General features: G+C 42.8%; 1 protein-coding gene across 1 annotated transcript in view; it reads left to right on the forward strand.

Annotated features, from left to right (window-relative positions):
- The window catches only part of LOC134858530 (adhesion G protein-coupled receptor A3), a 231,850-nt gene that overhangs the window by 69,831 nt on the left and 146,843 nt on the right, over positions 1–15,176 (forward strand). The window contains exons 9-11 of the mRNA XM_063874486.1: positions 6,866–7,085; positions 11,960–12,109; positions 14,794–14,955. Coding sequence (XP_063730556.1) covers positions 6,866–7,085; positions 11,960–12,109; positions 14,794–14,955 — 532 coding nt within the window. The remainder of the gene's footprint in view (positions 1–6,865; positions 7,086–11,959; positions 12,110–14,793; positions 14,956–15,176) is intronic.

Consider the following 15,176-nt stretch of genomic DNA (forward strand, 5'->3'; position numbering starts at 1 on the left):
AAGTAGCTGAAAAAATTGACACTGCCTTCATGTCTATAGGGGAAAAGTACTCTCATCTAAATGTACTTAAAGTAGCGACAGTAAAAGTAGTCATTGTTTGATTGGTCCATTTCAGAATAATATCTCTGATATGTTTTATAATGATTGATCATTAAAGTGTTCTCAGAGCTGGTAAAGGTGCAGCTAGTTTGAATGACTCTGTATACTGCAGGGCAGCTGCTAAAATTAGGGGAAAATCCTGTTTTGTTCATACATTAGCCGCACCGGACTAAAAGCCGCAGGTGTTTTAATGTTTAATTGCCATATGTAAGAGAATATACACAAAGGGGATTGGCAGGAAAGAGATGGCTGTTTGGGAACACATCCCTTTTATTAACATTTTGAAAAACAAGTTAACGGTACATATTTGCATAACTTTTTTAAGTACCGGTAATTACAAGTACGAAACATGTACTGTGCTGTTCAAACGAGTAACAAATGTACTGTATAACAATAACCTACAGCACACCAGAAAAATATAATCGGCCTACCTTTTGGGCTAAGGTGCAGTAACACGGCTTTAACAAGAAGAAAAGACAGTCATTCATCGCCATCTTTGTCTTCTTCCTGCGCACTAAAACCACCAGAGTCCTCTTCTTCGTGTCGGAAACGAACAGGCTCAGGGTGGCTTCTTCATCCACTCTCTCAGTCTCTCCTTCGCTGTCGCTTTCAAAATCAAAGAACTCCTCGTTGTCAGTGTCGGAATCGAACACCCTCTGAAGGGCCGTGGCGGTGTCCTCCTTTTCATCACGCAGCAGTCCAGCCCTTCGAAATCCGTTGGTGATCGTGGATGTTTTGACACTTCTCCACGCTGTCAGGATCCACTGGCAGACTTGGGCAAAACTTGCTTTTCGCATGCAATCAGTTTTGGTGAATGAGTTATCGCCGCTCGTCATCCACGCCTCCCACTGAACGCGTAGTGCTACTTTGAACGCACGATTCACACTGATGTCGAGTGGCTGCAGTTGCTTCGTTGTGCCTCCAGGAATCACAGCTGGAATCGAGTTTGTGCTCTTAATGGCTGCTTTCACAGAATCTGTGATATAGGCCCTCATGCTGTCCAAACGAGCAATGCTTTTTTTTGGCGAAAGAATCCTCCAGGTCGCTTCCCATAGCACTCTTGCAGCCACTCCTTCATTACGCTTTCCATCATCCACCCTTTCTTGTTGACTTTAACAGAGATGCCGCTCGGGATCTCTTCTCTTGGCATAGTCATCCGCTTAAAAATCACCATTGGCGGAAGTTTTAACCCGGATGCTGTGCAGCCCAGAACACAAGTGAAATTCGTTCTCTCATGGCCAGTGGTTCTCACCGTGATGGATGATTCACCTTGCTTGTTAACAGTCCTAGTGAGAGGCAGGTCAAACGTCAAAGGCACTTCATCCATATTTATGATCTCGTCCGGTCCGATGGAATATTCGTTTATCTTTCTTAGTGTGAATTTGCGGAAGTTTGCTATTTTTTCCGCATAGTCGGGAGAGAGTTGCTGACACACAGTCGTCCGCGCCCTGATGGAAAGTCCTTTTCGTTTCATAAATCTGTGACACCAGGATGGTCCTCCTCTGAAATGTTCTATCTTCATTTCGGTGGCGACTGTTTTGGCTTTCAGTCGGATCTGCACAGCTGAAACACCTCGCCCGTTTGCTCTCTGTGTGTTCACCCAGTCTTCAATCAAGTCTTCAATAAAGTCTTCAAGTTTGGGCCATCTGCTTTTATTACCTCTGAAAGCTTTTTTCGTCTTTTTGGACTGAGCCAGTTCTTCACGCTGGCGTCTCCAACGTCTCACCATTGATTCGTTTATACCAAGGGTACGTGCAGCAGCTCTATTTCCCTCGTTGAGAGCCAAATCGACTGCCTTTAATTTAAAAGCTGCATCATATGCATTTCTTTTCTTTGCCATAATGAGGGTTTGTGAATAAAGCTTCCTTTGCTCCTGTAATACTCGTCTTGCTCTTGCTAATCTAGTCTCTTTTTCGCGCTAATTCGTACATCACTACTTTGCCTGGCGGACGGACATGTGACCAACATACCACTCTTTTCCCCCGTGACTGTGTGTCTGATCACATGCCCTTCCGCCAGGCAAAGTAGTGCCGTACAACAGCGGAACAAACCAAAACAAAACCTCTTACGATATCACAAAAATCATGAAAAATCCATAGAAAAGCCGCACCGGACTATAGGCCGCAGGGTTCAAAGCTTGTGCAAAAGGTAGCGGCTTATAGTCCGGAAATTACAGTAGTTATTAAATAAATGTAGTGGGGTAAAAGCACACCATTTACCTCTGAGTTGTTGTGGGGTAGAAGTACAAAGTAGTTACAAATGGAAATATTCACTTCTTCAGTACAGTGCTTGAGTAAATGTACAAGTTACTTTACACCTTTAAATGACTTTAAATCCTTTGTTTACATTGCAAGAAGGAAGCTCTTTATGTCTTTGATTGCTGATTATATATCTACACTTTCTCTTACAAAACAAGCTATAGGAAATCTTGCTTCATTTAAAGTGATGCAAACGACCACGGACAAAACAAGGCTCTCTGTATTCAGTTAAACTGATTTCACAAATGTATTCTTGAAGCATTAAGGCACATATTTAATGTAAACAAACATGTAAATATTGTGTAAATAAACCATATGAATTATTATTAAGAATCATTTTCATTTGCCAACATGGGTAATTGGTAGTTTTGGGTGCTTATTGTAGTTTAAAAGGTGATATCAGCGAGGTCAAAAGGCAATAGTTTAACATCACAGTAATTTGAGTCCCAATTACAGACTCCACAGTAGAGAAATTAATTCTGCAATCAGTCCCTCGCGCTCTCTGCTATTATTTCTACATGTACGGTGCAGCTGAGCACCTGCTGAGGTCTGCTTCTTGCTGCTTTTTGTTTAACCTGACTAAAGACCTGCCACACCTGGTCTGCTGTTCCAGATGCGTCTCATTACCCGTCAAAGAGCAGTATTTCTTATGAAGAGTCGATTCTGTACAGTTCATATATTTTAATAATAATTGGATATGTGATGTGAAAACTCCCACAAACGTTATGGCTCAATATAGTTTAGCTTTATAGCAAGACTGTAAAAAGAGGACAGATCTTTTTCCCAAGGCTTGTATAAAAAGATGAACAAAAACACACATCTTCCACATCTTGATACCTTGTTCACACACTCTCACACACTCCACCTTTCACTCTTTTGTTGTCGCTGTTCTTTCCAACCCACTGGAAGTGCAGCAAGCACAAAGGGTTTGTTTCTGCGGGAGCATCGGTGTAATGGGCTGGAAAATGAGCCCTTTATTGTTTTACGGGTGAAATTAATACCATTTATTACCAAGTAGCTGATGCTGCTGCAACAACGTGGTTGGAGAGAGGTTAAAAAAAAAAGGAAATGGGTTTGGGAGCAGCTGAATGACAAGTCTCTACCCTCAGAACAGATTAGCTTCCTACTGAGTGCAGCAATCTTTTATTTCCATTTTGGTGAAGTCAAAGTGTTGCCTGTGAACAAATTGTGACTTTGCGTTACAAAGAAAATTGTAACACCTAGGACACATTTCCTACCTGATCCGGACAACATGTGAGCACAAGCATCTTTTTAAGGCTGCAGAGGAACAGAAATAACACCTTTTTAAACCTACAAGCACTCCAAGAAAACCAAACCTGGAGTTGTTTGGCTGAGTTTTTACACTCAAAGGAGCTTCCTTTCATTGCAACACTTGCAAGCATTACCCAGAAAATGTCCATTTCCCCGTAAAATCACCCTGGCCCGTATCGTAGGTTGGTCAGTAGAGCAGCTCCAGTACCTGGCTCTTGACGACATTATTGACAAAGTCTCATTTCCTGCTTCAGAGGAGACTTCATTGAACTGTGCATGGCCCTGCGAACAACACTTGTAATTATTATTTTAGGCTGAATCTTCCCTTTAGGAAAGAACCGGTTTTCTCTGCATATATACAGTGGGGCAAAAAAGTATTTAGTCAGCCACCAATTGTGCAAGTTCTCCCATTTAAAAAGATGAGAGAGGCCTGTAATTTTTATCATACGTATACCTCAACTATGAGAGACAAAATGGGGGAAACAATCCAGGAAATCACATTGTAGGATTTTTAAAGAATTAATTGGTAAATTCCTCGGTAAAATAAGTATTTGGTCACCTACAAACAAGCAAGATTTCTGGCTCTCACAGACCTGTAACTTCTTCTTTAAGAGGCTCCTCTGTCCTCCACTCGTTACCTGTATTAATGGCACCTTTTTGAACTCGTTATCAGTATAAAAGACACCTGTCCACAACCTCAAACAGTCATACTCCAAACTCCACTATGGTCAAGACCAAAGAGCTGTCGAAGGAGACCAGAGACACAATTGTAGACCTGCACTAGGCTGGGAAAACTGAATCTGCAATAGGTAAGCAGCTTGGTGTGAAGAAATCAACTGTGGGAGCAATTATTAGAAAATGGAAGACATACAAGACCACTGCTAATCTCCCTCGATCTGGGGCTCCACGCAAGATCTCACCCCGTGGGGTCAAAATGATCACAAGAACGGTGAGCAAAAATCCCAGAACCACACGGGGGGACCTAGTGAATGACCTGCAGAGAGCTGGGACCAAAGTAACAGAGGCTACCATCAGTAACACACTACGCCGCCAGGGACTTAAATCCTGCAATTCCAGACGTGTCCCCAGTTAAGCCAGTACATGTCCAGGCCCGTCTGAAGTTTGCTAGAGGGCATTTGGATGATCCAGAAGAGGATTGGGAGAATGTCATATGGTCAGATGAAACCAAAATAGAACTTTTTGGTAAAAACTCAACTCGTCGTGTTTGGAGGAGAAAGAATGCAGAGTTGCATCCAAAGAACACCATACCTACTGTGAAGCATGGGGGTGGAAACATCATGCTTTGGGGCTGTTTTTCTGCAAAGGGACCAGGACGACTGATCCGTGGAAAGGAAAGAATGAATGGGGCCATGTATCATGAGATTTTGAGTGAAAACCTCCTTCCATCAGCAAGGGCACTGAAGATGAAGCGTGGCTGGGTCTTTCAGCATGACAATGATCCCAAACACACCGCCAGGGCAACGAAGGAGTGGCTTTGTAAGAAGCATTTCAAGGTCCTGGAGTGGCCTAGCCAGTCTCCAGATCTCAACCCCATAGAAAATCTTTGGAGGGAGTTGAAAGTCCGTGTTGCCCAGCGACAGCCCCAAAACATCACTGTTTTAGAGGAGATCTGCATGGAGGAATGGGCCAAAATACCAGCAACAGTGTGTGGAAACCTTGTGAAGACTTACAGAAAATGTTTGACCTCTGTCATTGCCAACAAAGGGTATATAACAAAGTATTGAGATGAACTTTTGTTATTGACCAAATACTTATTTTCCACAATCATTTACCAATAATTCTTTAAAAATCCTACAATGTGATTTTCTGGATTTTCTTTTCTCATTCTGTCTCTCATAGTTGAGGTATACCTATGATAAAAATTACAGGCCTCTCTCATCTTTTTAAATGGGAGAACTTGCACAATTGGTGGCTGACTAAATACTTGTTTGCCCCACTGTACATTGGTCGATGTTGGTTCTGTGGTAGTTTATTATTTCACTTTCATATATTTGTAGGACTTGGGACTGACATATTAAAGGATAGAGGATCAGTAAAGAGCTAAAGAAGCTGAGCTTTCCTGACTTTTTGAAAAGCACCTCAAAACTGAATCCTACAATTCTAAAAACTAAATCCTCAATATTTTCCTGCGATAGACCTTCCCCTGGCACTTAGCTTCCCATTTTTTCACACTACATGCCCCATTTATATTCTAAATAGCTAACCCCTAATGTGTTCAAGTCATACCCAAAATAACCTTGCTGTACTACCTACTATCATTTTATCCTATTTGTTTGAAATTGTCGTAATTAGCATGAATGTGAGTTAAGGGGCAAAAAAAGTACCCTTGTTAAGTCTTAAAGACCTTGACCGTAGACCAACAAAGTCTTGTAAGTCCAGGAGTATAATTGTGTCTAATTTGAAGAAATTAATTTAGTTGTTTAGTTAGTTTAGTAAGTGTCTATGCACTTCTTAACAGTACCAATGCAAAAGTCAACAAGTGTGCAAAAGCTCCTGTGAAAGTTTAAAGGCCCAAATAAAGTCAAAGCACTATTAAATGTGTATTCCCTACGTTTGATAAACAATTTGGGACAACTTTGGTTTTCAGAGTGGCAAAGTCATATATAGCAGACACTTCATTTTGATGCACGTCTACTTGCACTTTCTGTTGCAGTTTTTTTAAAGACTGTTCCAAATAAACTTCACACGTGGCAAAATGCCAAGTGGAAATTAGATTGGTCTTATCTGGTTTTGCTAGATAATCTAAAGTCATATAAATATATTTATACACACAGATATCTTTCATTATAGCTCCTGAGATACCAAGTCCACGAGAATGAGAAAAAACATTCTACCTTTTGGCTTTTGGTGTACCTGGTGCAAGGGCATAAAGTATTTCATGGCAAGTTAGGTCATCTTGATGCCTAAAATCAGTTTTCCCCTCCTTTAAATTGCATTCCATAATTAAACACAACATATCTTTTTGGTTTCATGGTGCTCACATTGAAACAATTGTTAATTTGATCAGTAAAGTTAGTAAACAAAGTGAATTGATTCAGAAGTCATCACAAAGACACAACAATCAAGTAACAGAATCTGGTAGTATTTTGCAAAAAAATAATTACAGCTAGCTGGAAAATCAAATATGCAAATGAATAACTCCCTACAGACGGTACAGGGAGTATGAAATTACCATCTGGAGCACTGACTGAACATTCTGATGTCTTTTGTGGCAGGTGGCCAAAGACTTTAGCTGGCATCCTTACCTTCTTGCCCTGCGCTCCTGCCACCTTTGGCTCGGCCCCCCACCCCTCTGGCAGCATAGCTCACCCCTCCAGTCAGAAGGGGAAGAAGGCGTGGCGGAGCTGCGACCGGAATGGACGCTGGGGTGAAGAGGACTACACCCAGTGCCCGTATGCCAGCGAACTGACCCGCGTGCTGCATGAACTCACACAGGTATGGATTACGTATCTGTCACTACGGCTACAGTACCGCTCCTCACCGAACAGTTGGTTTGTTCTTGTTTGTTGTTTAATTTGCTCTTTAATTCTACTTTGTTATTATCGTTATGTTTATTGTACTTGAGTCTTGCGCAGGAATTTCCTCCAGCATAAATAAAGTGTTGTCTTATTTAATCTTAACCCACATGGAAAGCTTGTGCTTAGATTTGTTCACAGATTCTTTTCCACACTTTTTTCCCCGTATTGTTTATGAGTCAGTTGACTCAGACTAGTTATGCGCTTTGGATATTTGCATGACCAAATAACCGATAATTACATGCTTTCGAAAATAATTGTATTAGCTGGAGTTTAGCTCACCAGAGAGTAAGAAAACCCTCATCAGATGTTCCTTTCATTTTCTTTTAAGCATAAGATAAGATAACATGTACCTTTATCAATCCCCATGGAGAAATTCAGTTCAGAGTTTAAGCAGCAACAGACTGAGAATGAAAAACAGGATAGCACGGATAAAATAATTAATACAATTAAAATGACATTCAGATTAATAACTGTTAAAACAACTGTTAGAACAAAACAAGTATTACATTAACATATATACATTTTCAAACAGTCCGGATTGTTAAATATATTTATGTGTTTGTAGTTAAGAACATCACAAGACTGTATTGCAATGAAAGGCATCCATTGGACTCCTTTGTTTACTTCTATAACAAAGTGATATCACTATATAACACTCGGCCTTCTATTGGCTAGCACTAACACATTGTGCATGATAGGCTAAGTGGAAGGACATTTCTGACACATCTCTAAGTGGTTGAACAATAACAACAGAGCCGGCCAGACAAGGTTTCAAGGTTTTATTGGTCATATGCACAGCATATACAACGTATATGTTGGCAATGAAAATCTTATATCCCATGCTCCTCCAACAACTCAACATACATGGTGCAAATAAGATAAATAAAATAGTGCAAAAAGAGAGAAGAATATTTACAGTAACAACAATAAAGATTTGAGGATGTGAAATATATACATATGTGGAATACATTGAAAGTATTTAAATACTTTACACTGTTGAATGAGGAGGTATGGGCAGATGCATATATTATGTATAGCAGATGTATATGGCAGATATGTATAATATATAGATATGTGTACTATAAACAGATATGTATGGCAGATGTGTATAATATATATATATATATATATATATGTGTGTGTGTACTATAAACAGATGTGAGTAGACATTCACAGAGCTCAGGAGTTCAGCAGTCTTATAGCCTGTGGTATAAAACTGTCTCTGAGTCTGGTGGTCTTGGTCCGGATGCTGCGGTACCGTCTGCCAGACGGCAGCAGACAGAACAGATTGTTGCTGGGGTGATGGGGGTCCTTTAATATCCTACCGGCATTCTTCCTACACCGCTGGGTGTAGAGGTCCCCCATGGATGGCAGCTCCGTCCTGGTGATGTTCTGAGCAGTTTTCACCACCCTCTGTAGAGTCTTACGGTTGAGGGCGGTGCAACTGCCATACCAGGCGGTGATGCAGCCAGTCAGGATACTCTCGATGGTGCACCTGTAGAAGTTGCAGAGTATCCTGGAGTCCATGTTGAACTTCCGCAGCCTGCGGAGGAAGAAGAGCCGCTGTCAAGCCGTCTTGGATATGACCCTGGTGTGATGTGTCCATGTCAGGTCCTCACTGATGTTTACCCCGAGGAACCTGAAGCTGCTGACTCTCTCCACAGGAGTCCCGTCGATGGTGATGGGTGTGTGTGCCTCTCTCTGCCTCTTCCTGTAGTCCACAATCAGCTCCTTTGTTTTGCTGACGTTGAGATGGAGGTTGTTGTCCTGGCACCAAGATGTCAGGGCTCTGACCTCCTCTCTGTACGCCGTCTCGTTGCCGTCTGTGATCAGGCCGATGACGGTCGTGTCGTCAGCAAACTTGATGATGGTGTTGGAGCTGTGTGTGGCCACGCAGTCGTGCGTGAACAGGGAGTAGAGGAGAGGGCTGAGCACACAACCCTGAGGGGCTCCGGTGTTGAGGGTCAAGGTGGAGGATGTGATGTTCCCCATCCGCACTGCCTGGGATCTGCCCGTCAGGAAGCTCATGATCCAGTCACAGAGGGCGCTGTTGAGCCCAAGGTCCCTGAGCTTAATGATGAGCTTGGAGGGCACAATGGTGTTGAATGCTGAACTGTAGTCAATGAACAGCATTCTCACATAAGTGTTCCTCTGGTCCAGGTGGGAGAGGGCAGTGTGGAGGGTGAGGGAGATGGCATCATCCGTGGACCTGTTTGCCCTGTAGGCAAACTGCAGGGGGTCCAGTGAGTCAGGGAGGGAGGAGGTGATAAAAGTTTTGACTAACCGCTCAAAGCACTTCATGATGATGGAGGTGAGTGCAACTGGGCGGTAGTCATTGAGGCAGATGGGTTTTGTCTTTTTGGGGACAGGGACAATGATGGACTCTTTAAAGCATGTGGGGACTACAGACTGGAGCAGTGACCTATTGAAAATGTCTGTGAACACATCTGCCAGCTGAACTGCACACACCTTGAGAGCACGGCCAGGGATGCCATCAGGTCCTGGAGCCCTGTGTGTGTTGATCCTTTTCAGAGATCTACACACATCTGCACTGGTTAAAACCAGTGAGCAGGGATCCTGGGCCTTCTGACCCTCCACAGCCAGGGGCCTCTCAAAGCGTGCATAAAATGTGTTCAGTTCATCTTGAAGAGATGCAGACACTTCCTCAGCACCACTCGTTGTCCTTTTGTAGTGTGTTATTGTTTTTAGTCCAGACCACATATTTCTGGCGTTGGAGCCCTTGTAGTTCGACTCCACCTTGTCCCTGTATTGTCTTTTCGCACTGCTAATAGCTCTCCGGAGTGCATACCTGGAATTCCTGTACTCATCCAAATCACCGCCGCTGTGCGCGATGGCCCGTGCTTTAAGTTTAGCTCGGACCTCGCCGTTTATCCAGGGCTTCTCATTTGGGAATGTCCGTACAGTAATCCGCGGCACGACGTCATCGATGCATTTGCCGATGTAGCAAATGACCGCGTCAGTGTGTGTGTTTATATCGTCCTCCTCAAACACACACCACTCCGTGATGCCAAAGCAGTGGCGGAGAGCAGAGTCAGACTGCTCGGACCAACGCTGCACTGTCCTTGTCACAGGTCGGTCCCTCTTCAGTCTCTGCCGGTAAACGGGGAGCAGAAGAAGAGATATGTGGTCTGACTTGCCTAAGGGGGGGCGGGGGAGGGCTTTATATCCATGCCGGAAAGGAGTGTAAACATGGTCCAGTGTATTTCCACCACGCGTGGGGCAGCTGATAGTATTTCGGCAGGACTTTCTTCATGTTGGCTCTGTTAAAATCCCCGGCCACAATAAATGCGGCCTCTGGCCGAGAAGTCTCTGTCCTGTCGATAATACCATACAGCTCCTCCAGCGCTGTGTTGTTGTCAGCGTGCGGCGGAACATACACTGCTGTTAGAACAACCGATGTGAACTCCCTCGGCAGATAAAAAGGCCGGCATCCGATCATGATGTGCTCTAGGCTGGGAGAACAGTCCGAAGAAATGATCTCCACATCTGAGCACCAGTTGTTGTTAATCATGAAGCACACACCTCCTCCCTTGCTCTTCCCTGAGTTTATTGTCCGGTCCTGGCGATGAATGGAGAATCCGTGTGGAACAATGGCGGCGTCCGGTATCGTGGGGTCGAGCCAAGTCTCCGTGAAAACCAAAACATTACAGGTCTTAATGTCCCGTTGAAATGCCACCCTGCTACGGAGTTCGTCCAGCTTATTATCCAGGGATTGGACATTTGCCAGAAGTAAACTCGGTAGAGGAGGCCTGTTTTCACGTTTCCTCAGCCTGACCAGGACCCCGGCCCGGGAACCTCGTGGTCTCTTCCTCATGCGCTCCACAGGTAGAGCTCCAGCAGGTAAACACGGAGACTCTCCATTGTTTGCAGGTCGTCGTGGATTATTGCTGTCCACCAGCGACGTGATGTGTAAAAGTTGTTCTCTATCATATTGGATGATAGGGCTCGCTTGGGCGGTTTGCATGTTGCAAAAAAAGTTAAAAACAACCAACAAAGTAAAACAATAAAAACACTAAGATGTGGAGTTGTTGAGGAGCTCGAGACACGGCAGCCATCCTCGGCGCCATCTTGTTGTTGAGTCCAACCAATCAGAGCAGACTGGGCTCTAGTTTCAGACAGAGGGTGAAAACAGGTGCTGCAGCACAGGCAGTATGAGAAAAATAAAGAGCTTTTTGAACATTAAAGCATGGAGACATGTCCCAGTAGAGGGACACAATACAAATATGAAGCTGCAAATAAGCATTATTTGTCCTCTTTAAAGGGTAAAAGTAAGGGTTACCACCACTTACAGTAATTGAGAGTTTGTTTGCTGAGCTGTTTGAGTCAGTTTAAGCAATTTGGCTCATAAATAGGCTTCCAGTTTAATTATATATTGGTATAAAGCTAAATAAATGTTTCCATTACTTCCAATCATTGATTGGCGCTACTATACAGTATATCGTGCAGTCCTAACTCATACTTTAATTTCATATTCCTGGAATACAGATACAGACTTCTCCACTGACTCTTGTGTAGCCTGCAGGTATTTGCGAAATACTGTACATGTAAGCCTTTATATACATAATTCAAACTGACTAACGATAAGCTGTTTCATCCTACATTACACGTGGGATTACTGTTCCACATTCAAGTTCAAAACTACATGTATGGCATGAAACAGCATTACTGTGATGTATTATTTATGAAATATTGTCAGAAGTACTACATGTGATGTCTCTGTTGAATTGCTCTGATGTTTTAAATATTGATGTATGTTTTATATGATTCCAGATAACTGTCAATACCACCAACGCTCAGCCCTTAGGCCAGCAGTTAGTGGCCTTCACCAGCAGAGCGGCTCACTTCACTGATGTCATGGACGTCATCTTTGTCACACACCTTGTCGAGAGGCTGACGAGGCTGGTGGGGAAACGTAAAGATGTAAGAGTGAACACACACAGGGACCCCACAGGCAGTCTACTCCATCCTGTGGGATCTAAGTTTCAGATCCAGACTCAACCATTTTCTTTCGGAGCACTGATTTTCAAGGGGAACTACTTTGCTCGTATTGTTAGGTGCTTCTCCTGCATCTCCTTTTCCACAGTTCTCTGAAAGCAATAATTTGCTGTTAAGATCCCTAACTGAGCCTATACACTAAGCCCCTCCCTCTTGGTTCCTGTTGCCTGTCCATTTTTTCCCTCCAGATGTCAAATATGCCTATTTCAAAGGAATTGATAGCAGATTTCTAAATACAATATTTCTGAAATGTCAGCTAAACTCACAGTATAATTTGGGGATACAGTATCGTCAACTAGGAATGCATTTTATGAACTGAAAAATCTGACCTGTCAATGCAAGTGTCAGACAAACGAAGGATAAGCGTACAGGAACAGTATTATTTTTGAAGCCAGGTTATTCCATATACATTCTCTAATTTATACTAAGTTTAGCTTTCATTAGCTCACTAAAATTAAATGATTACAAAAACGAAAGCAATAATTTCCAGTTGTTGAAAGCTAAAGTAAGGTAGGACAGTGGGAGGAGGGGCTTCCGCGCCACGCTCAAGATTACATTTCATTTGGCTGACACTTATATTCAAAGCGACTTACAATAACTGCAAAAAACAGTAAGGACTCAAACTTCTAACAACAAGGAAAGTGAAGTTATATTCACTTCAAGCATGTCATACCATTGTAAGTGCTGGTGAAATAGTTACAAGGACTAAACAAACTGTTTAAATTGACATCTTAATTATTTTGATGTTGACGGTTTTGCGAAAAAGAAACCTGCGAACAATCCTATTAATAACAAGGTGAGGGTTTTCATACAGTATGGACAGTGGGGTTGCTAGCAGAAGTAAAACAATTACATCAATGACGTTGACAAATAATAATAATAATAATAATAATAGTAATAATAATAATAATAATAATAATAATAATAATAATAATAATAATAATAATAATAATAATAGTAATAATAATAATAATAATAACAATAATAATAATAATACATTTATTTTATAAGCTCTTTTTCAGGTGCTCAAAGTCGCTTTACAGAGGTACATACAAAAAAGAAAGACAACGATAAATAAAGTAAAAGTCACATTTAAATTGAGCAAAGTATCACAAATCACACATTAAAAGCCAGTTTGAAGAGGTGGGTTCTGTGAGTTTCTTGAAGGTGGTGAGGTCAGTGCAGTCTCTGATTGGTTGTCGGAGTGAGTTCCAGAGCGAGGGGGCAGCGATGGAGAAGGCTCTGTCCCCCCAGGTTTGGTGCATGGCGCAGGTGGGGATGGATAGGAGGTTGGCTTCTGATGAGTGGAGGCAGCGTGAAGGGGTGTGGTGGTGCAGCAGGTCTGTGAGGTAGGAGGGGGCCTGGTTGTTGAGGGCTTTGTTAGTGATGAGGCAGTGGAGGTTATGGAGGACGGGAGTGATGTGGTCTCGAGAGCGGGTGTGGGTGAGGAGGCGTGCAGCAGAGTTCTGGATGTATTGCAGTTTGTTGAGGAGGTTGGATGGTAAGCCATATAGGTTGCTATTGCAGTAGTAGTAATCAACATTTTATTCCCAAAGTAGCTCTTCGAGATGCAAGATGGAGAAGCCAAATTAAGAGATTCTAGCCTATGAAGTAAACTTAGAGAAATCAAGGACTTTAAACAAGATAAAACAACTAACTGAAAAAAAACTGGAATTGTACAGAACCAACAGTAGGCTGAAAGAGGCTGGGGACCGATCGATGAAGCAGTTGCAGTTATGCAATTGATTGACCAGGAAGGACGGACCAGTGGAGGAAACATTTTCGATTTTCCTGAGGAGTCAGCGCAAACTAACATCTCAAGTTTCCTAGAATGTTTACTGAAGGAATGGTCGTAGGCATGGAATAATGAAGGTCATCAGAGCAAACTGAAAAGGACTCTTCATTGTGTCTGAGCCGCAGACAGCAGGAGCTGCCGAAAAAGACATGGCAGCACGCTGTCTTCTGGCTTCAACCCTTAAATCGATTCCAGACAGCTTAACTTTTCACCTTGTGCTCTTCCCTCTTGCTCATGGCTGTGTTGGACCTGAATGGCAATGATGGTTATGAAGATGGATCTGTTTTTGAGAAAGCTTGGTTTTACCTTAAGCGAACCTCTCTTCTGTCTGTGGCCAGAGGCAATTGGAGGGCGTTACGTCACACTGAAGGTCAGAATGTAGGGAGAGAATGGTGTTGAGCTTACTCAGTGGAAAGAATCAATAGTAGCTCTCACTGGTCCAATTATTCATTATAGGTCACTTGGGAGGGGGTATTATTAGGAGATACTTCATTTTTTATCATTCGTAAGACGATGCTGATGAGACCACCCTCATTCATCCAGTCAATTGAAGCAACAATGAAAAGTACAGTAAGTAAATAGCAAGCTGCCATCCCAAGGAAGCGATTATGCCCCTTTGGAGCTGCTAATCTAAATTAAATCTCCCTATAATGAATGAAGCCACCATTGCCTCCCCCTCAATTCTGACTGGAGATTATAAATGTGCCTGTTGTTGCGGATATGATTGATGTGCATGATGAGTCTTTGTGCAAGTGGGTTTTGGCTTCGTACAATTTGTCTAGTTTTGCATACAAGTGTGCTTCTGTGTCTGCAGCTGGGGGACTATATATCAGACATTGCCAGCAACATGATGCTGGTGGAGGAGCATGTCCTGTGGATGGCCCAGAATGAGGCCAGGGCGTGCACTCGCATCGTCCAGTGCGTGGAGCGGATCGCCGACCTGTCACTGACCGGAGACAATCAGGTCATTTCAAAGGTATGGCCAGACATTCAAACACCCAGACACATTGAAAAACTCAGTCAAGGCTAAAGTTGTTCATCTGATTAAACCTCCCAAAGTTTTACCTTTTTTTCTTGCGCCGTAGAATAACGAAAAGTTAATTTGACTCGAGCTGATAGCCACAAGAATGCATGAGAAAGATTAATTGCTTCTTTTGCTGTCACTTGGGATAAAAGCATCTGCTTGACTCTCCTTTC

This window comes from Eleginops maclovinus, chromosome 22 (assembly GCF_036324505.1).
Source record: "Eleginops maclovinus isolate JMC-PN-2008 ecotype Puerto Natales chromosome 22, JC_Emac_rtc_rv5, whole genome shotgun sequence".
Taxonomy (NCBI): Eukaryota; Metazoa; Chordata; class Actinopteri; order Perciformes; family Eleginopidae; genus Eleginops; species Eleginops maclovinus.